Source organism: Schistocerca gregaria, chromosome 5 (assembly GCF_023897955.1).
Source record: "Schistocerca gregaria isolate iqSchGreg1 chromosome 5, iqSchGreg1.2, whole genome shotgun sequence".
Classification (NCBI taxonomy): domain Eukaryota; kingdom Metazoa; phylum Arthropoda; class Insecta; order Orthoptera; family Acrididae; genus Schistocerca; species Schistocerca gregaria.
The window spans coordinates 210,545,830-210,568,676 of record NC_064924.1 but is presented as its reverse complement, the minus strand read 5'-3'; the positions used below and the strand labels follow the sequence as shown (position 1 = coordinate 210,568,676).

The window sequence follows — 22,847 nt, the reverse complement described above, 5'->3', positions numbered from 1 at the left end:
TTGCGTAAAAGTAGTGTCAGAGTATGACGTCCCCACTAGCGAGGGATGGAGGGGACGATGTGAATGGGTAACATGTTTAAACTTCCGAAAACGGGCAGTCGGTATTATATTTCTTTGCTGTAAGTAATTGATTTGGAGTACTTTAAAAGCATGAAGCGCAATCTGTCTCATTTACGCTGTTCAGTGCATCAATCAAATTGTGAAAATGGGGACTGCAGCGAGCCATTTATTTTGCCGGCGCATTTCGGGCCAAAGATTATGGCACACAGCTTAATACCGTCGACGCACCGAATGTCTCCTCTGGAAACACATAGTGTAAAGTAGCGGAGAAACAGACAGTTGCCAACGGTGGTCCTGTTTCTCCAACAGACAAACAAATGGTTCAAATGGCTCTAAGCACTATGGGACTTAACATCTGAGGTCATTAGTCACCTAGACTTAAAACTACTTAATCCTAACTAAGCTAAGGACATCATACACATCCATGCCCGAGGCAGGCTTCGAACCTGCGACCGTAGCAGCAGCGCGGTTCCTGACTGAAAACAGACAATCATTCACTGGCAAAATTACCAGTTCTCATAAAGCAGATGAAACTGTAGAGCAAAATTAGCTACACATACAGATGAAATATGCTTACAAATTTGTGTTCAATATGTAAGACAGAAGAATGAAAGGAATTATCTCCGAATGGGACGGAAATCTATAGGTGTGAGTACATGTACAGGTGATTATAACATCTGGAAAATTGCATGGTTTATTCAAGAGAAGGAACTTCAGAAACTAAACATATCAATAATACGGTGTTCCACCGCTGGCCCTTATGCATGCAGTTATTCGGCTTGGCATAGATTGATCGACTTGGAGGGCCCCGCCCATAATGCTCGAAACTTTCTGAATTGGGGAGAGATCGAGAGGCCCTGCTGGCTAAGGTAGGTACTTGGTAAACACGAAGATAAGCAGTAGAAACTCTTGCCGTGTGAGGGAGGACATTATCATGCTGGAATGTAAGCCCAGCATTGCGTACCATGAAGGGACACAAAACAAGGCGTAGAATATCGTTGACGTACCACTGTACCGAAGTGGTCCTGCTATGAAGTGGCACCACAGACCATCACTCCCAGTTCTCTTGCCATACGGTGGGCGGTAGTCGGTTTGTTTGGAGTTGAATTGTCTTCTATGATGAGTTCCTCTTCGAATTTAGCCCCGATGACCAATGAAGCCGTGTCTGGAGACGCTTGGACGCTTCCAGGATACCAAACTGACTGTCGCCCGCCATGCTGCCCGACGACCTGAACTGATGGCCAGGAGTGCCATTTATTTCCACAGCAGGACCCTTTTGGTTGTCATCCGCTACACCCTGAGAGCACAGCGGCATGTGGACGATATTCTACGCCCCATTCTGTTTAACTTCATGGCAAGTCATCCTGGGCTTACATTTCAGCAATATAATGCCCGTCCGCTTACGCAAAAGTTTCTATTGCTTGTCTTCTTGCTTGCCAAACCATACCTTGACCGTCAAGGTCTCCGGATCTTTCCACTGTTGAGACCGTTTGAGGCATTATGGGCAGAGCCCCTTAACCAGCTCGGGGTTTTGAAGATCTAACGGGTCAGCTGGATAGAATTTGAGACTCCGTGATTTTCCTAAATCGTTTCAGGCAAATGCCGGGATGGTTTCTTTGAAAGGGCACGGCCGATTTCCTTCCCAATCCTTCCCTAACCCGAGCTTGCGCTCCGTCTCTAATGACCCGATGTCGACGGGACGTTAAACACTAACCACCACCATCCTCAGGAAGACATCCAACAACACTACCAATGCCAAGCCGAATAGCTGCTTGCAGAAGGCCCAGAGGTGATCCAACGCGTTATTTACCTGCTCTGTTTGTGAAGCTCTTTCTCTTAACCATGTTTAAATGTGTTTGAATTTCTAAGGGACCAAACTGCTGAGGTCATCAGTCTCTAGTCTTACACACTACTTAAACAAACTTATGCTTAAGGACTCGAACCTCCGGCGGGAGGGGCCGCGCAGTCCATGCATGGCGTCCCAGACCGCTCGGTCACTCCGCGCGGCTCTTTTGAATAAATCATCCAGATCTTTTGAAATTATATTTGTCTGTTTTTTCATGTACGTCTCTCTCTCTCTCTCTCTCTCTCTCTCTCTCTCTCTCTCTCTCTCCCTCCTCCACTCTCTCTCCCTCCTCCACTCTCTCTCCCTCCTCCACTCTCTCTCTCTTTCTCTCTCGGTGTATTATTTCAGTCACAAAGATTTTTTTTCTCTATATCGTTTCGTTTGCTTTATTCAGGAACTATTTCTGATAATTAGAGATGATTTCTTCCATAGAGCTTCAATGTTCTATTTCGACTCGTCTTTGTTCCTTGTCTTTCTTTTCTCAGAAGAAATACGTTTAGGTCTTAGCATAGCACACTTTTATTTCCCAACAGCAATGATTAAGATTGCGTCTTCACTGACGAGCCCACAATTCGATCTCTAAATATGTGCAACAAAACCGCCGAATTACTGATGCGGCGAGTTTCCATAAGCGATGAACATCAGGGTGCACTGATTATTTTGCAAAGCGCAACACCCGGTGGGCGGCGATCTCAATGTGGCAGTAATAAGGACGGCGACACAGGCCGGATCGCCGGGATTGGATTGTTAAGGGTCGTTACTGATTTCATCTGTGCTAATGATGCAATTGTCATTCGAAAGAGCGCTCGTGAAATCTATTGTACGCAAATCGGTTCGCGTGGCGCAAGTGCCCCTATCACATTTTGCTCGGGGACACCATAACGCTTTATGAATGGAGGCGGGCAATTTTGCGCTAAAATTAACACGCCTCTTCACGCCTGAATGCTGTCCGCTATTATATGCGCCCGTGTGAATATAGATAGTCTCTTTCATTGGTCAATAGTGGCAATAGCATCACAATCGGTCGGCGAAAATTTTTTCCCTACATCTATAGATTCGTGCGATATTTCATTGGTCACTGCCTACATTACTCGTTAATCTATGATTCTGCAACCAAATTAGCGAATGAAATTTACATTCGTGTTTAAATATGCATACATCCCTAGGTAACTGTTCAAACTGTAAATAACAGAGATTGCTAAAAGCACTGCTGGCGATGGAAAACAGTGGACAGATTATTCAACAACATTTGCGTATGTGGTTGTTAATCCTCAAGATAAAGGTGCCCAGTGGAGATGAAAATTGTGTCGTTTGAGGTCCCTCACATTTTTACTCAAGTGAGGCCAGCAGCGCACCACGTCCTCAGACTAGGGAGAATAAGCAATGAATGGAATAGCTTGCTTAACCCAATGCAGCGTACTTCAGCGAAACGTCCACTCATTAGGAATCGAATATGGAGGGTAGGACTCACTTTGCGGATGGAAATTGTCGTCCGTCGGAGGAAAACCAGGTCCACATCCCTGTAGAATTTTATCCTTACAGACTACACACCTACCATAATGCCTTTGATGATTCATACAGTGATTTATATGCGCCTAAGATACTGTTGGCCCCAGACGAGAATAATGGCGCTTATGATGATGATGATGATGATGATGATGATGATGATGATGATGGTCATCAGCGCCCGTACTGAGTCCCAATTTTTATTCAGTCCAATTTGTTACACAGTCCAATCTAGCCACCGTACCGAATGACGATGAAATGATGAGAGCAACACAAACACCCAGTCCCCGGGCGGAGAAAATTCCCAAGCCGGCCGGGTATCGAACCCGGGACCCCGTGATCCGCAGCAACGCTAGCGACTACACCTTGAGCTGCGAACAAATAATGGTGATGTCATATCGGTCTCTTTCCATACTATTGTCAGTGTTGTAATGTGTCTGTGGGTGTACGAGAACACTGACGATGCCATTTTGGTTGCTTTCTCTAGTATTCTCAACGTTATAAAGCATATGTGATTGTATCAGATGATCAAACGGCTAGACTCGTTCTCCAGTGTAAACCGAGACTTATCTGTAAAAGTGTCACTTGCTGCTGGATCCGCACACACTACTCATAAAAGAACATTCGCCTAACTTCGCGACCTTTTGTAGCAGTAGACTGCGTCTGACGGTCTGTCGAGCATATATAACGACGATGTTTATATAACAATATCCGGAAGTCGAGGACATATTCTCGGAAGGGTATGTATGTAACGTAGAAGTCGCTGCAAGATATGCAACTACGAAATGTTCAACATTTTCCGATACATGAGTAAGGAGAAAGATTCCACCGCTGTATTTTAGCATGTGGACCCTGTTTCCAGATTTCTGCCGAATGGTTTCTCGTGCCTACAATACTCTCCACTACCTTAAACGGGAGATTGTACCTTCGTAGGGGGCAAAACAGAAAAAAAAATTTTGGCTCATAAACATTCCTTGGTGTGTATTTTACTAGAGAAGTATGTTTTCTAAGGGCATTTTAGCCATTAAAGGCTTTAAATATTCAATTACTTTAAGGGCAGCACATGTTGCCACGCCCCCTTTTGCCTTCTGACAACTTTTCCAACTTCAAAAACCTAATTTGCTGATTGGTGAAACATATCGTGCCTACACTTGGCTGCCCTGTTCGCACGCTACATTCACTTGTTCCTTGCCCTTCCAGAACCCAAATAAATCATTTAACACCGTATTGTGGTCTAGAATTCCTAAGAATTTGTAGGTAAAGACACATTGAATTTGGATGTTTATGATGCAGTTCTTTATTTAATTATGGAAATATCTCGCTGTTCGAGATTGGAATAACAGGGCATTATTGTGAAGGTGTTCCGTTGAACCCTCTGCCAGGCACTTAAGTGAGATTTACAGAGTATCAGTGTAGATGTATGAAATCGCCTTATTTATTCATAACAGTCTCGCCCTGAATCAACACAGAGTTGAAATCGTTTTAAAAGTGTTTTAAAACAGTCACTGTAGTCCTTATTTGGAATTTCCTTTAGTGCTTGGATGTCCTCAAATGCATCGTAACGGTGAATTCCCATTCCCAGCTTGAGTCTGGGGTACAACCAGAAGTGAATTGGAACCATATGAAGCGAATACGGTGGGTGATACTGAACTGTGATCCGTGTGCTGGCCAAAAAGTCACACACGATCTTCCTTTTGTGGACTGCAGCACTGTTGGGGGACCAGGCGTACCAGTGCAGTGGTTAGCACACTGGGCTCGAATTTGGGACGACGATAGTTTTAACCCGCGTCCGCCCATCCTGATTAAGGTTTTCGTTGATTCCGCAAAACGCATAAGGTAAATGCGCGGTCGGTTCCTTGGAGAGGACACTGCTTTTTTCCGTCACCATCCTTTCGTAATGTGAGCTTTTGCTTCGTCTCTAATGACCTCGTTGCCTCCATTGTCGTGGAGGAGCGACCAGGTACCTGCCTCTCAGCATCTGCGAATTCTCGCCCACAGACACCCAACTTAGCACTAAACTTGGTGTTTCCTCGCTGCTCCACCTCCGAGTGGCAGACGTGTAGTGTTACTTTCGAGGCTAGGACTCTTACAGCAACGGTGCTAGTGCTTTGTTCATCTACACGCTGTAGTTGAGACTCCAAGAATCGAGCACTGCACCTTGTCATGAGATAGCATTGCAGTTTAGAATTTCACACGAACAGTCGTAACGGAAGTGAGATACATTGTGAACGCCAGGAATAAAACTGGTTCGGAACTTTATGGACGGACGCTGTACAAACGTAACCACAAACTGAAACATTTTACCTAGTATGTAATTACAGATCTCTGAAAAATCAAGCAGGAACATTTTTCCAGTGACGGGTGTATGTGACGGAACTTTTAGAGGCTCACCTGGACGCGCGCCTCGCTGAGGTCGAGCCGCATTGCGAGCTCTTCTCGGGTGAACACGTCTGGATACTGCGTCTTCTCGAAGGCGCGCTCCAGCTGGTGCAGCTGGAACGTGGTGAAGGTGGTCCTGGAGCGGCGCACCTTGCGGGGCTTGGCTTCCTCGGCGTCCGCCTCTGCCGCGTCCAGGTCTCCGGAAGTCGTCGAACCGCTCTCCGCGCGGCCGCAGTCCGTCTCTGCAACACAAAGCGGGAGCGCTCAGCCCGACATACAGTAGTAATCCGACGGCTTGATATCCCGACCTCCACAGGGCAAGAGGATGCTTTCATCCCTGAGAACAGGGAACGGCCTCTGGCCTCCACAACAGACAACATACAGGGTGGACCTGAACCATACGTCAAAAAGGCAAAGCCTGGTATAGGGGATCTAAATACACTACTGGCCATTAAAATTGCTGCACCATGAAGAAATGCATATGATAAACGGGTATTCATTGGGGAAATATATTATACTAGAACTGACATGTGATTACATTATCACGCAATTTGGGTGCATATATCCTAAGAAATCAGGAACCAGAACAATCACCTACTGCCTTGATACGCCTGGGCACTGAGTCAAACACATCTTGGATGGCGTGTACAGGTGCAGCTGTCCATGCAGCTTCAACACAATACCACAGTTCATCAATAGCAGTGACTGGCGTATTGTGACGAGCCAGTTGCTCGGCCACCATTGATTAGACGTTTTCAATTGGTGAGAGATCTGGAGAATGTGCTGGCCAGGGCAGCAGTCGAACATTTCCTGCACCCAGAAAGGCCCGTACAGGATCTGCAACCTGCGGTCGTACATTATCCTGCTGAAATGTAGGGTTTCGCAGGAATCGAATGAAGGATAGAGCCACGGGTCGTAACACATCTGAAATGTTACGTCCACTGTTCTAATTGCGGTCAATGTGAACAAGAGGTGACCGAGACGTGTAACCAACGGCACCCCATACCATCACGGCGGGTCATACGCCAGTATGGCGATGACGAATACAGGCTTCAATTGTGCGTTCACCGCGATGTCGCCAAACACGGATCCGACCATCATGATTCTGTAAACAGAACCTGGATTCATCCGAAAAAATGACGTTTTGCCTTTCGTGTACCCAGGCTCGTCGTTGAGTACACCATCACAGGCGCTCCAGCCTGTGATGCAGCGTCAAGGGTAACCGCACCTATGGTCTCCGAGCTGATAGTCTATACTGCTGCTAACGTCGTCGAACTGTTCGTGCAGATGGTTGTTGTCTTGCAAACGTCCCCATCTGTTGACTCAGGGATCGAGACGTGGCTGCACGATCCGTTGCACCCATGCGGATAAGATGCCTGTCATGTCGACTGCTAGTGATACGAGGCCGTTGGGATCCAGCATGACGTTCCGCATTAGCCTCCTGAACCACCGATTCCATTCTGCTAACAGTCATTGGATCTCGACCAACGCGCGCAGCAGTGTCGTGATACGATAAACCGCAATCGCGATAGGCTACAATCCGACCTTTATCAAAGTCGGAAACGTGATGGTACGCTTTTCTCCTCTTTACACGAGGCATCAGAACAACGTTTCACCAGGCAATGCCGGTCAACTGCTGTTTGTGTGTGAGAAATCCGTTGGAAACTTTCCTCATGTCAGCACGTTGTAGGTGTCGCCACCGGAGCCAACCTTGTGTGAGTGCTCTGTAAAGCCAATCATTTCCGTATCACAGCATCTTCATCCTGTCGGTTAAATTTTGCGTCTGTAGCACGTCATTGTGGTGTAGCAATTTTAAGGGGCAGTAGTGTAATGAATTTCGTTTAGTAATGTGTGTACGGTAGTGACACATTACACAGCTAGCGAGTACAGCTGTATGAATCACAGGGAACTGGAAAGGTATGTAAAGAGAATTGCCATTAGAAATTTATTAATAGTTTACAAGAGGTGCCCGAAAGAGCGGCCACCAGCAGTGATACACGATTCACAGCGACGGCATATGGACCGGCGTACATTAGAAAAGACGTAAGATATGTCGACCACGTGTCCAGCAGTAACAGATGCGCGAACAACTAGATCTTCAGATGTTGTGGGACTCTCGTACACCAGGCTTTTCGTACGACCCCACAAAAAAGAAATCCAAGCAGGTTAAATCGGGAGTGCTGGAAGCACATTCATCTGTGAACCGTTAGGGGAACATCGTCCAGAAGATCCGATAAGGCCTCCAGCAGAAAGATGATGTATGTGTGCCCAGTTAAACGGCTAAGTAGGATGTACCGTCCTACTAAGTTACTGTGCACAATGCCTTCTCACACATTAATGGAAAACATTTTTTTGGTAGACGTATGTATTATGCCATGTGGATTACCATGATCCAGCAGGTAAGAACTGCGGATGGTGTACTTACCCGACAGCGTAAAGGTAGCTTAATCAGTAAATAAAACATCTGTAGGGAATGTTTCGTTGGCTGCAGTTATGCTGTACATACCAACGAGCAAAGCTGAGACGTGGAAGATAATCGTCAGGGATCATTGCTTGCACTCTCTGTAAATTACACGGATTCATTTCCTCCTCATGTAAAGTCCTCAAAATATGATGGTTCACACCTAGCGTACGTCCTACAGCTCTCGAGCTTCTCGTAGGATTATCCTCTACTGTCTTTAGTATACTTTCTTCCATTGAATGAATTCTGTGATATCTTCCAATGCCAGCTCTGTTCTGGCGTAATCACAAGCGCCGGAACGAAGATGATCAACTCAAGACCAGAGAAGGCGGTGAAACGACGTCGGCCAATGGTGCGATGATTAGAACCGCGCCATAACAGGAGCGACACGTGAATATAAGCTCCGCTCCTGCCAGCCTCGACCAGACATCAGTGGAGTATTAGCACGGCCTAGCAGATTGTGCTACGACATCGTATTGTAGTGACCCATATACATTTTTGAAATTGAAATTTGTGGTAAGGTCTTATGACACCAAACTGCTTCGGTCATCGATCCCTAAGCTTACACACTATTTAAGCTGACTGAAACTAACTACGCTAAGGACAACACACGCACCCATGCCCGAGGAAGGACTCGAACCTCCGACGGGGGGAGCTGCGCGGACCGTGACAAGGCGCCTGAGACCGCGCAGCTACCCCGCGCGGTCCATATCCACTGCCTGTTTGAACATTGTGTATAGTAAGGATTCAGATTTATGTTGCACGTCGCCCATTGCTTGCGACACCTTTGTACATTAAAGTTAAGTATTATCAATCTGCTTTATAAGAATAAAACTACTAATATTATTTGCTTGAATTGTTGTATAGCATGCCGAGAACGTAGCAACCCTGAGGCACCCTATCCGAGACGAGTGGGGGAGACCCAGCACGTTCCATGGCTGGAAACATAAAAAACGATCTACTCGTGCGGAGCTCCCGATGAAGACGCTGGCATGTTCGGCGATCCGGCTGATTCGCTCCCTGTATATCCTTTGCGCAACTAATCCATTTCCTTGTGCAGCCGCATACATGAAACTCATGTCGTCCAGTTATACGTTGGTGAAACGATGCATGCTGCTCGAATCCGTGCGGGAAATTATGAATCCAGCTGGCGAAGCGCTTTTATACGTCGCACTCATCAGCTGTCTACTGACTCAAGGTGGCATTACCACACATTCCTATACGACATCCGCTTATTTCGGTCCCCTCTACCTGTCATTACATTTCTGACATACAGTTTAGGACCACGATATATATAGGATCTAGTGAATGTAGTTATCAGCAACTTATACTGGACGTATCGAACTCGATTCACAGTGTCCACTATGATTTTTCTGCCGTGGAGAGGTTGTGATGCCAAAACGAAAAACGCCTGAATAAATTTCCTACGAACGTGACGAGCAAGCTGCTGAAGTGAGATGAAACCGAATGGCTTCCATTAGGCTGAGAGTGTAGCAAAATTCATTTCTGCTATGTGTTTACGGTAACTACTCACTGTGCACTTTAAAACAGTAAGTGGATGAGGTTATCACGACGCGCTCTGCATTCTGGAACTAGATCATACTCGAGAGATTCATTCCAAAACTTTCAAAGTTTCAAGATCGCTGGTCTCTGTTGTGCAACAGGACTCTCGATTTCCTGTCAGACATGTGAAGTTTGTAGTATCTGAAGCGAAGTTATCCTGTGAAAGCGATGTGATAACAGGAGTGGCCAAGGAAGTATTATACTCCCTCCGCTAGTCTTAATCTATAGCAGCCGGCCGCTGTGGCCAAGCGGTTCTAGGCGCTTCGGTCCGGAACCGCGCTGCTGCTACGGTTAGTTAAGTTTAAGTAGTTCTAAGTCTAGGGGACTGATGACTTCAGATGGTAAGTCCCATAGTGCTTAGAGCCATTTGAATCTTAATCTTTAGCAGACAATTTGAGCAGCCTTCTTAGATTTTCTTGCGGACGATGCCGTCGTTTCCCTTCCATTAAAGTCACCATGCGATCAAAACTAGTTGATAAGTGATTTAAACAACGTATCTACTTGGTGCAAGCGGTGCTATACTTAGGGACCACAATTACGAAAAACGTACATTAGAATCACTACAAAGAAAATAATGTGAGTAAAGTGAACCATTTATTACATGAAGTGTATTCTCAGTCGCGAATACGAACAATCATCATATTTATAAGGGAATGACGACAATGAAAATTTGTCCTGTACCAGGACTCGAACCTGGATTTCCCACTTTACGCTAGCGGACACCTTATTAGTTTAGGCTATTCGTGCACGACTATCGGCCGGACATAAACTTCCACAGTTTTTGATGTTGTTGAGCAACTCATACAATAATTATTAAATGAACACACCTCCATTTAACTATGACCCCGGTATACCTTTTATGCCATTTGCAAGTTTATGTCATTAACATATATTGCAGGACGTCAAGTTCAAAATTGGCCATAAATTAAGAAAAATATTTGCTTCCCACGAAACGACAGATGTAAAATCATAATATTGTAAAAAGATCAGTAAATAATTGAAAATGAATTTACATGTGGCATTTCGTTGGGAATCATTTGACATCTGACATTTCGTGGGAAATTATTACCTATTATTTCCTGATCTTTTCACAAGATTATGATTTGCATCCGACACTTTGAGGGGAGCGAATATTTTTCTTAATTTTTAGACACTTTTGAGCTTGATGTCCTCCAATATATGTTAACGACGTAAACTCAGTCACTTGAAAATGGCATAAAAGGCCGACACTTGGGTCGTAATTAATTAAACAACAATACAGTCAAATTGCAGTGTGTTCATTTAAAAACTTCCACATGTCGTCGTTCCTGTGTCAAAACCTGTACTCGTACCTCCACACTCTTTAAGTCCCATATAGGGGGGGGACTAATTTAATTGAAAGTCGCTGATCCGTATCGGCAGATAAATACGATATTGCACCGCCTGTGTTGATAAGAAGAACGATACAGTGTTTATTCAGGAACCTCAGTGTTGAACAATTTATTGGCAAAAACCATGGAAGATTTAGTAAAGCTACTAAAGAGACTGCCTACACTACACTCGTCCGTTCTCTTCACGAGTGCTGTTAGTGACATTGGATCCTTAACAGATGTGATTGACAGACTACATCAGAAATGTTCAAAGAAAGACAGATCGTTGTGTGTTACTGGAAAATATGGGAAACAGTGTAACGGATGTAACAAGAGAGCTGCGTTGGCAATATTGAAACAAAGTCGTTTTCCATTGCGGCGATGCCTTTTCACGAAATTTCAACCACCAACCAATGTAAAACTATTTTTTTACTCCCACCTACATAAGGTAAAATGACTATCACAATAAATTAAGAGCACCTTAGTCGACACTGAAAGAGCTAGGGGTGCATTTTTCACACGTGCTGTTCGAGAACGGAACGGTCTACAGATTCTGGGGAGCCTCTACCAAACACTCGAGTGTTTTTTGCAGAGTAATGATGTAGACCACCACCTTGAAAAGAACAGCTAATTTTGATACTGTTTATCGAGATTTAATTCAGGCTAATTCGTAGATATACATTTAAAAAACTCGAAACAAAACGTTTATTCTATAATTGCAAGGATGAGAAATAGCTCAGGATACAAAAGGGTAGCAGAACTAATGGTCTTAGGTACCTTATTCCGAGTTGCCGAGATGAGAAATAGATGGCGTAAGGTCTTCAGCGTGTGTAGCTCACATTACTACAATTCACAGAATTGGAGGGATGGAGAAACTCTTTATTGTCTAGCACTATGCAAATAGAAAAAAATACTGATGCTAGAACAAAACATGGAACGGTATTTAAGCTTAGAAACTGGAAATGGGAGGAAATTTTAAATACAGAAGCGATGGGAGATGTGAGAAATATTTAAGAAATTCTTAATGACTTTTTATAATGCTAATTAAAGGTTATTCGTCGTATTTACAAGGCAGACGACGGCGTTCAGAGCTTTGAAGTTGCAGATAATGTAGCATATCGAATCACATCGTCTGGAAATGTGTCAGAAACTAAAGCTGGAGTCTTCTCCAAAATAATGTTTTCCAAATAATGAGGGCTGATGACGATTACAACACACGACCATATTAACACATAAAATATTGTCCGACGACCTACAGCAGTATCTGGCAGATAACGTCAGACTATGACAAATAGGACAATACTGGCAACACGAGTCAACAAAAAACAAAACAAAAAGGTTCAAATGGGTCTAAGCACTATGGGACTTAACTTCAGTCTCCTAGAGCTCAGAACTACTTAAATCTAACTAATCTAAGGACATCACACACACCAATACCCGAGGCAGGATTCGAACCTGCGACCGTTCATAGCTGTAAGAACACCATTTTACAAAAGGATGAGTTCATCGCTGAAACCACTTAACATTAATGCGAGAATAAAATGTATTAAATTTATTGTCTCCCTAAAGATTAACTGCATTTTAAAAAAAAATGCAATCACGTCTTTGCAAGACACGTAAACAGTGCAGTTTAGTATATTCCTCCAGTATGGAAATATTAACATACAACAAAAATCAGTGAATTGAATACGTGCTTATAAACAGATGGTATTACAGCTACCAACAAGAAAGAGAGAAGCTAGACCTATCGCATTTGACTGGGGAGATTACAAGTTTATACCCTGTAGCAGGAACTCTGAAGTATGTTTACCCAGTTAAGAAGTGGCAAGCCGATTGCAGCATTCCTAGGCAGCCATCTTCTCTATTATTCAGTTCTATATTTAGCATTCCGAAAGGACAGAAGCATTATTTGTGGATTCCAAGACAGCACTGCAATTTTCATTGGTAATTCCAACACCCTAAGGCTCCAGAACAGCAAGCTCACTCTTGTAAAAGAAAGCTAGGTTAAGTTACTAAAGCACCTTTTGACAGCAACAAGTAACGAAAACAGTTATCTGAATCTGAATTGCTTCAAAGTGATAATTTTCCCTTAAGCGTCTCACATTACAATGCGTTAGCTTTAATTTAACATTTTGAATGGTGAATATTCTTTTGATATTTATCTTCCGGGCTAACTTGGAACCTCACAGAACTACCATGGAGCAAAATTTCGCTATCGCCCTGAAAGGGAAAACTAAGCAGACAACAATTCAAACAAATATGTAAGCTTTGTATTTTATTTTGATCCTTTCTTACTTATTATTGTGTCTGTAGCTACAGTCACTTGCTGTCCAACGATGCTCTTTGATGTCGAAAGCTTGTTCGACGTCAATACAACAGCCAAATTTCATGTTCAAATATGAAAGTTCTGTAGAAAGTAGCGATGAAAAAAATGCAGCTGTAAACAGTCGAAGTTATTAAGTCATGTGCAGTTTCTGCTGAATATAATGTCATCATGAAGATATACAAGTAATTATTAAGTTCAATTTATTGTCGAAATGGGCAGGCAAGTGACTATACGCAAATTCTTCCCAGCCAGCAACGCATTCTTTCCGGTGGATGACTTTGTCCACAGATTCTATCTCCGTATTTGGAGGGAACAGTTTTCAAGCCTCTTGTTTCCGTAAGTCACACTACATGAAAAATACTAGGTGGCCCGTGTTCCCACATCCAATCTTTATTCATATGAGCAGGCCGTCGTACCCTCTACGTCGTTGTCTTCTTAACAGAAACTTCTTTCTTTTGGATCCAAATTGTTGATAGTATCCATTTATGATACTTTTCTTGAGCATTAATTTTTTTTGTGCTGTGCTTTGCACAATATAGTACACATTGTGCTCCTGAGTGAGACTGAAGTTTTCTTTTTGTGCAAAAATTATCTTCTTGTGCAACTGACTGGTATTGTTTCTGGTGCAGAATCAATATATTAAAGGGCCGATAAACTGGAAGCGACCGAATACTAAGGAAGTCTTTATTGATTCTCAAATTATGGACAGATTTACCAGAACTGCGTTTTCACACTGATCATATAAATTTTTACTGTTTTCCCAGTATCACCTTTCATGTTTAATTCCAATAAATGAATAACAGTTGTATTTTTCATTTCCACGATAAATCATAATTTTGTCGGTTTTCTGGTAAAACACTATCCATAGCTGTATATTTAATTTTGAGAACAATCATATCGTATGCGTCTCGCAGATTTCAATACCGGAGCAATGGAGAAAAGGGTCTGTTAATTATTCACCCTCCGCCCGTTCCTCCAGCCAGCAACGTGGCCAATAGAGAAGATATTGCAACAGCAACAATCGAGGGAAGCTTTTTACCTGCGTTAAGTCGGCATTCAAATTTCCACTTAATGAAGCAGCAATGCGCTCATCGCGAAAGCTCTAGGCTTTCTGTGCAGCGCGACCTGCATCATTGTGAAGGACAAAAGAGAGCTCGCCCCTCCCTACACACACACACACACACACACACACACACACAGACACACACACTTTCGACTGAACGGCAGCCACGTTTTAATACACGACAAGAAAGCAGGTCAATAGCAGAGAACAGGAGGCAGCTTAACTTCTGCTCAGCGGTCCTTTTTCAGAAACAGAAGGGCGGGCAGGACGCACGCTCACCCACAATGGCACAGTTCTCTACCCTCCCTTCCTCCCCTCCCCCTCCCCCGCACAGCCCTCACGCACCCTGCAATCCTCCTCTGCTCAACCAGATTAGTTCTCTCATTGCGTCCTCGGGCCACGACCTCCCACGTAGACGTCGCTGTATAATTACCGCCATATTAGCCCATTACGGTCGCATTACGTGGACATGCGCAGTGCCCGGCAGTTCTGGGAATGGTTGACGTGAGGGGGTGGGGTTGGGGGGGGGGGGGTTGTTGGGGGTAACGGTTAGAGGGTGACCACGCCTGGTGGCCGTACGCTGGACTAGAGAGGCACCGAATTCGCAACAGCGTCGCTCCCGTGGCGTTTATCCGTCATTAAACCAGAATGGGTGGGTGCAGCGCACAGCGCACCCCCCTCTCTACACCGGTAATTCAATAGCGGGCTGATCAGCCGATTGTGTGCGACAAAGTATCACGTTGTAGTGGAGTACTTGTCCGCTACTTTGTCGCTGGAACGGTGACCATCTGTCCTTTGTGAGAGACCGACTCATTCTGCACTTTGGGCTCCCTGTCTCTTGCTCTCATGACTCCATTCGTGTTTACGCTCGGAAACCAGCATGCGCTGCTGGCGAAACCTCGCGGTGTTGCGTCCCAAGAGAGCAGCTCGTACTGCCTTCCGCACCACACCCGCTGCTTTTGCATAACTCTCGTTGTGTCATAATCTTTCTGACAGCCATTGTAAAGCACGACACGTATAGAAATCCGTACTCTCAAGTAGCAAGCGAATTGGAAACGATATGCAGATGCTATTGTGTGCGACCGACTGCAGACGACCTACCTGGCTATGTTACATGTGTAATGAGGCTGTGCAGCCAACTGAGAAAACCGCATGGGGGCTGTTGGAGAACTTCTGTGAAAGGTAATTTTTTCCAGTTCCAGCGTATGAGGTCGCACATACCTCCAAGTTTTCGACAGTTCCTACTTTCATTCAGACGCGACACAGCTCAAGATAATCTCTGTTTCAGGGAGTCCACTTACCAGCCACACCAGAATTCAGCGATTTCAATAAATGGAGTCAAAACTGAATCCAACGAAGTGGCTCAGTGCCTAAGACAAATGCTGTGCCAGTCATCAATGGAGTTCACATTCCCATTCTACGAACCCTCCCACAACAAAGGTCAAAATTTAATAATGATTGTGGTGTTGCTCACGCTGCTAAATACTGCATTTTCGGGCAACAACAAAGTTATTATGTGGCAGGTGTCATTAGAGCACAGTTAATAAAGTCATTTCATGTAATAATGAATAAACTAGGCACTGATCTTTTCGTGTTTCCCATGCTGGTCTCTGTGTAAAATCATGGCTCAAGCGTCGAAAATCTAGATGGTGGGGATTCCAAGCTCGGATGCAAAGAGGCCGAGGTTTTATTCTACTATATTCAAAAGTTTTGTAGATGTGCTTCACAAACCATTCTTGAAGATGAAACCTTTCAAAGTTAGTACAATAGTGATGTAAAAAAATAATCAGCACTCAGAATTTAAGTTACACTTCCTTTTAATTGCTTTTATTGCAGTATCACGTAACACACAAAACATCACTTGACAGTACAAAACATACTTGAAAACATCTTCCTCACTGTTAAAGTTCACATTTTATAAGCTGACTACAATATGCGTCTTTCCAACATGACGTCTAAGACTTGACTTTCTCAAGGTCCGTCTCTCTAACAACTAACAAATAATCGCTTACGCGCCCAAAAATCAGAGTTACAAGTACGTCAAAGATCATAGTCACAAAAGAAAGAATCCACATAAGAATAATATCATTGCAATATAAACATATCGATGTATCACAAATAAAATAAAATCTGAATGTTGTCTCAGAAATATGTTAAGTAGTTAACAGAAACACAGTAAAATATTACTGGTATCGAGAGGTTCAGATGAGGTGCCTTAATGGTTGCGTAATTCAAGTACCATTACACCATCCAGTCATCTATCTTGATTCATGTTTTCAGTTGCACTTAATATCTTGAGGCCTCTATCCCCAAATCCTTATCCAGTTAACCCTATATGGTATCTCTTACTACTAAATAGTTCCATTGCAGTGGGACGTTATGAAATATAACTCACGTTTTAACCCGAAATTGTTTTTCCGAAAATCAGGTACGAATGAACAACTTGAAAAAGTATATAATTTTATGAAACGTATTTGTCGTTACCAGTTTACCTGCAAATTGTTAGGCGTTGCCCCGAGGAGAAACTGTGAATCTTAAAATACAGACCGAAAGTCAAATATTTGCAAGGATTACTGTGGGGTCGTTATACAGGATGGGAGAGAAGTCACCATACCCCTCTAACATCTGTGTAGTAAAAAATATTATGCAGCTTGGAAACTATATTACTTCTCATGGACTGTTAGAATTCATGTTTACATGTTTCCGCAGTCGCAGTCGAGTTTTAATTTTTAGCCATGGCAGATGTGAGTGGTCATAATCACGCTATTGAGGAACTCTTTGTGGTAAGTGAGTGGGTGCACGAACAACACACAGGGTACACCATGAGACATATGAGAGCATTGAACGAAAACTTTAATAAGGCTCCTCATCGAAAGGCAACGTTTCTGGATTGGGAAAGATGTTATTTTGCTTTTGTCAGTGTTAAAGGCAGGCCGCGGAGTGGAAGCAGTGTCTTCTTCGACTGGACAATATCCTATGAAACGTGCTTCGGAATTCAGGGCAACAAAGAGAGATCACATGAAGAAAGACCTTAAGTTCAGACCTTTTATACCGACGTTCGTAAACGGAAAAAGGGCGTTTTAGCAAGCCGTGCTTTGTTAATTATGTCCAAATGCAGTAAACTGAACCCAAGCTATGTTTTCTGATGAATCTGCCATTTATAGCAGCTCACGTGCTAGAAATATAATCGTTTGGGCCAAAGAGAATCCTCATTATAGACTCGAGTTAGAAATGGTAAGGGCAGCGATGACGTCACAACGCCTGTATGGACCGTACTTTTTTGAAGGGACTGTGCATGGATCATTCGACGGATTCTTGATTATTGCTCATCAATCTTGGAACCTTATCTGCTAGGATTAATAGACAAGACAACGAAAATACAAATAAGAGAGACGCGTTTTATAATGGTTTGATTCAGAAAGCACGGAGGACTAAAATTACAGTTTCGAAAGGGTACGTTACAAGAAAATTCAGACGTCATTTCCACATCTACGTCTACATAAATACTCCTCAAGTCGCCGTACGGTCCTTGACGGAGGGTACCCTGTTCCATTCGCGAATAGAGCTAGGGAAAAACGGCTGTCTGTATGCCTCCTTATGAACCTTAATTTCCCGTATCTAATCTTCGTGGTCCTTACGCGTTGGTTTGAGCAGGATCGTTCTGCAGTCAGCTTCAAATGCCGGTTCTCTAAACTTTCCCGATAGTTTCTCTCGAAAAGATCGTTGGCGTCCCTCGAGGGACTCCCATTTGAGTTCCCGAAGCACCTCGTAACACTTGCCTGTTGTTCGTATCTGCCAGTAACAAATCTAGCAGCCCGCCTCTGAATTTCTACGACGTTTCCCTTTAGACTTACCTGTGCGGATCTCAAACACTAGAGCAGAACTCAAGAATATATCGTACTCTCTTCCTGTATGCAGATTAACCACAATTCCCGAAATTTTTTCCAATAAACCGAAGTCGATCACTCCGTTTTCCTAATCCTCACACTTGTTCCATTTCATATCGTTTTGCGACGATAGGCCCAGATATTTAAACAACGTGACTGTGTCAAGGAGGACATTAATAGTGTTGTGCTTTTCATCCGCATTAACTTGCATATTTCTACATTAAGAGCTAGCTGCCAGTCATCACACAAAGTAGAAATTCTGGCTAAGTCATCATCTCCGACACCTTCCCGTACAGTACAGAATCAGCAGCAAACGCCTCGAGATGACTGGGTGTTTGTATTGCCCTCATCATTTTATCATAATTCATGATTGTGGCGAGTTTGGATTGAGAAAAAGTTGGAAATTTGTACGTGGGCTGATAACCGCGCAGTTGAGCGCCCCGCCCTCATCATAATCATCATCATCATCATCATCATCATCATCATCATCATCATCATCCCTACAGCAGAGGAACAATTCGGTGATCACGACTGTATCAGTACGACACAACATCCTGTCACTGAGTAGCATCTGTGAGACAATCGTTTGCACACAGTGATGAACTGACTTGCTATATGGTCTTGATAGAAGTGAAGGATGGACAAACCCCAAGCCTATGTCCTCTGATACAGTGATCATTCGACACCAGTTTATGTACACGCCTGAACTGCTGGCAAGACAGACAAACAATTATTGTCCAGTTTCCATACTAACATCTTTTCCGAAATATTCCAAAAATAATGTACTCAAGAACAGTCGCACACTGAAGTCGAAACAATTTACTTACCATACCACAGATGGTATTCCAGAAAGGTTGCTCGACTGAAAATGCTATTTAGACATTCACTCATCAAACAGTACAAGCTTAAATAATAACCATATATCGCCAGATGGTATTATTTGTGAGCCATCAAAGAACTTCGATTATTAGATCGTGATACTCTCTTAGACAAACACAGATTTATTTATTTATTTATTTATTATGGCTTTACGCACAGCTGGTTTGAATCATACTGGACAAACAGAATGCAAAAAGTTGTTCTGAATAATTCAGACAGTGTAGGAAAGGTAGAATATTTTAGCGACTAAGTTGAAATTATAAAGAGAGTCCCCAAAGCGTTCAAGTTGGTGACCACGCCTATTCCTTATAAATGTAAGTGACTGTCCACTTAACATTCAACAAGAAAAATGGGTACTTTTTGCAGAACAATACTAGTGCAATAATAAATCCCTTTAGAAAGAAAGCAACGGAAGTAAATAGTTATTTCAAAAGAACTGTTAAGTGGTTCTCTCAAAATGGACTCTCCCTAAATATTAAGAAAACACACTACATTCAGCTCTGTAAAACAAAAACAGTGCTACTAGCAATTGACGTAACACATGAGCAGAAGTCAGGTATGGCAGAATGATCCAAATTTCTAGGTGTACGTAAAGATGAAAACTTGTACTGGAAGAATCATGTTACTGACCTTCTCAAACAATTAAGTTCATCCGTTTTTAGTCTTCGTATAATTGCCAATCTCGGAAAATAGAATACAAAACTCCTGATATTTGTTGCATATTTCCACTGAATAATGTCGTACGGAATAATTTTCTAGGGCAATTCATCACTTAGGAAGAAGGTATTGATGGCACAAAAGTAAGCAGTAAGAATAATACGTGGTGTTCACCCACGGACTTCATGTACGGTACCTGTGTAAGGGGCTAGGCATTTCAACTGCGCCTTTACAGTATATTTTCGCTAGTGAAATTTCTTATAAATAATCCACCACAATTTGATAAGAGCAGTGATGTACATACCTACAACACTAGAACATAAAATGACTTTTATTATCCAATGTTGAAGCTGTCAGCGGCTCAGAAGAGTTCAATATACAGTAATAAAAATTTTTGATCTTTTGGCCAACAACATAAAATGTGTGACACTTCGCGAAGCAAGTTTTAATTCCAATTTAAAATTATTTCTCGTCGACGACTCCTCCCGCTCCACTGACAAATTTCTACGTAAAAACTGGTAGCAATACAAAAAATTAAGTGTAGTTGCATGAGTAGGAAGAAAATGATAATTTGTTCACTAATGTTAACACTAATCATATACAAATATCCTGTAAACTGAGTCGTTCCAAAATACTTCGATGAAAGAGTCGTTCAGATGATCTATCGAACATGTGGCTAGCTAATTAACTTAACTAGCTGCTCTACTAGTGACAGACAACACCTCCTTCAGTCATCTGCTTATCTGCCGACTGTGTGTATGTTTACGAAGTTACATTGACTTCCGAAAATGTCTTCTGGATGCTTCACTTTTTATTGTCAAGCAGGAAAATCAGACGTCTGATGTTCCACGGGAAAAATACTGATAAAATATACTCGCAAAAAGATCTCTTCTAAAACACGTTCAATTGATTCTACAGTATTCTTTACCAGTGTGGGGTCCTTACCAGGTCGGATCAGTAGAGGAGTCAGACAAGTTCAGAAAGATCCAGGCGCCTCATCATAGAATCGCTTAGTGAACGTGAGGTACTATTTAAATATGAGTTGATATTCACAGCGGTTTATTGATACAACACAACTTTCGATCTTGGGTATTTTCGCTTCATTACATCGGGATGTCACAACTTTCACAAACGTAAGCGTATTATGCAAGTGCCAGTATTCCCAGATATCTTGTTTGTTCTCGAAAACAAATGATTAACGTAACACACAGCTTTGGCGTCTGATTGCCATTCAGCGGGCACGGATTCGATTCCCGCCTGGGTCGGACATTTTCTCGACACGGGGACTGGGTGTTGCTTTGTCCTCATTATCGTTTTATCTTTTTATCATCGATTTGTAAGCTGCCCAATGTGTTCGGCGGCCGAACTTCCCTAGGTAGGGTCTCCTGTCATCAATTGCATATAGTCGTCGTCATCGTCATCATCATCATCATCACCATTATCGGGCTGTCTGTGGGTTACCATCCTGCAGATCCAGGCTGAACACCGCAGAGTCGCAGTCGTTCTGCATTTGCGGTCTCTGCGATGCCTGCGTGCGGTTCCCGCGAGACGGCGCATCGCCAGAGGCGCGACCAATTACGCAGCCTCCATCTGAATGAGAATGGGCGCAACAGCGTGTGCCTAACGCCACGGCCGCCGCCGCCGCCCCTGTGGGGCGTCGGACTGCCGGGGGAGGCGGTCGGTCTTCAGGAAGCTGGGGCAGCGTCTGTCCTCTAAGGCGTCGTGTCCTTCTGCAGTATCAGGAGACGACTAAAAGACCCACTCGACATCGTTAGGAAATTCAATATTCGTAGATCCACAGCGTCAAGATTGGCTAAGAATACCGAATTTCAGGTGTAGAGTTGTCCTTGCTGACAGACAAGCATGAAATAACCGCAGAAGTCAATGAGAGACCCATTATGACAGCTGGGCGAAACTTGGTGCTAAAGGGTTATGGCAGCAGACGACCGACCCGTGTGCCTTTGCTAACAGCACTACATCGCCTGCAGCGCCTCTCCTGGGCTCGTGCCCATATCGGTTTGACCCTAGATGACGGGATTACCGTAGTCTGGTCAGATTTTAGTTGGTAGGAGCTGACGGTACGGTTCGAATGTGGCGCAGAATACACTAGATTATAAGTGATGTAAGTAGGCTGTTTAGCTTTTTATGTTGGTAACGCCACGTAGCGCTCTTTATGAAAATCGCTGACTGTGCTGTGTGAAGGCTGTGGCTGGTTAGCATTGTTGCAATATTCGCTATTGTAGTGTTGGGCAGTTGGCTGTTATCAGCGCGTAGCGTTGCGCAGTTGGAGGTGAGCCGCCAGCAATGGTGGATGTGGGTAGAGATATGGTGGAGTTTTGAGAGCGGATAATCTGGACGTATGTCCATCAGACAGTAAATTTGTAAGACTGGATGTCATGAACTGATTATATACATAGAGATAATGACTTTTGAACACTACCAAGGTAAATACATTGTTTGTTATTTATCAAAATCTTTCTTTTGCTAACTATGCCTAGTTGGTGACTTCAGTAGTTAGAATCTTTTATTTAGCTGACAGTTGTGGCGCTCGCTGTATTGCAGTAGTTCAAGTAACGAACAGTTTTTTGAGGTAAGTGATTTGTGAAAGGTATAGGTTGTTGTTAATCAGGCCCATTCTTTTGTAGGGATTATTGAAAGTCAGACTGCGTTGCGCTAAAAATTTTGTATGTCAGTTTATTGTTGATCAGAATGGGTAAAGAGCGAAATGTTTGAGTACGTTCAGCTCTGCTGAGCTGTTTGAAAATCAAATAATGTAAGAGGTTTATCAGCATAGTAATTCATTAATTTTTCTAAGGGGACGTTTCAGTGACACTGTAGTGGGTGGTGGTGATGGTGGTGGTGGTGTCACTC

At 43.4% G+C, this 22,847-nt stretch overlaps 1 protein-coding gene across 1 annotated transcript in view; it reads right to left on the bottom strand.

Moving 5' to 3' along the window:
* LOC126273055 (retinal homeobox protein Rx2-like) overlaps positions 1–22,847 on the bottom strand; it is a 125,525-nt gene that overhangs the window by 42,975 nt on the left and 59,703 nt on the right. Inside the window, exon 2 of the mRNA XM_049976461.1 lies at positions 5,804–6,033. Within this exon, the coding sequence (XP_049832418.1) occupies positions 5,804–6,033 (230 nt within the window). The remainder of the gene's footprint in view (positions 1–5,803; positions 6,034–22,847) is intronic.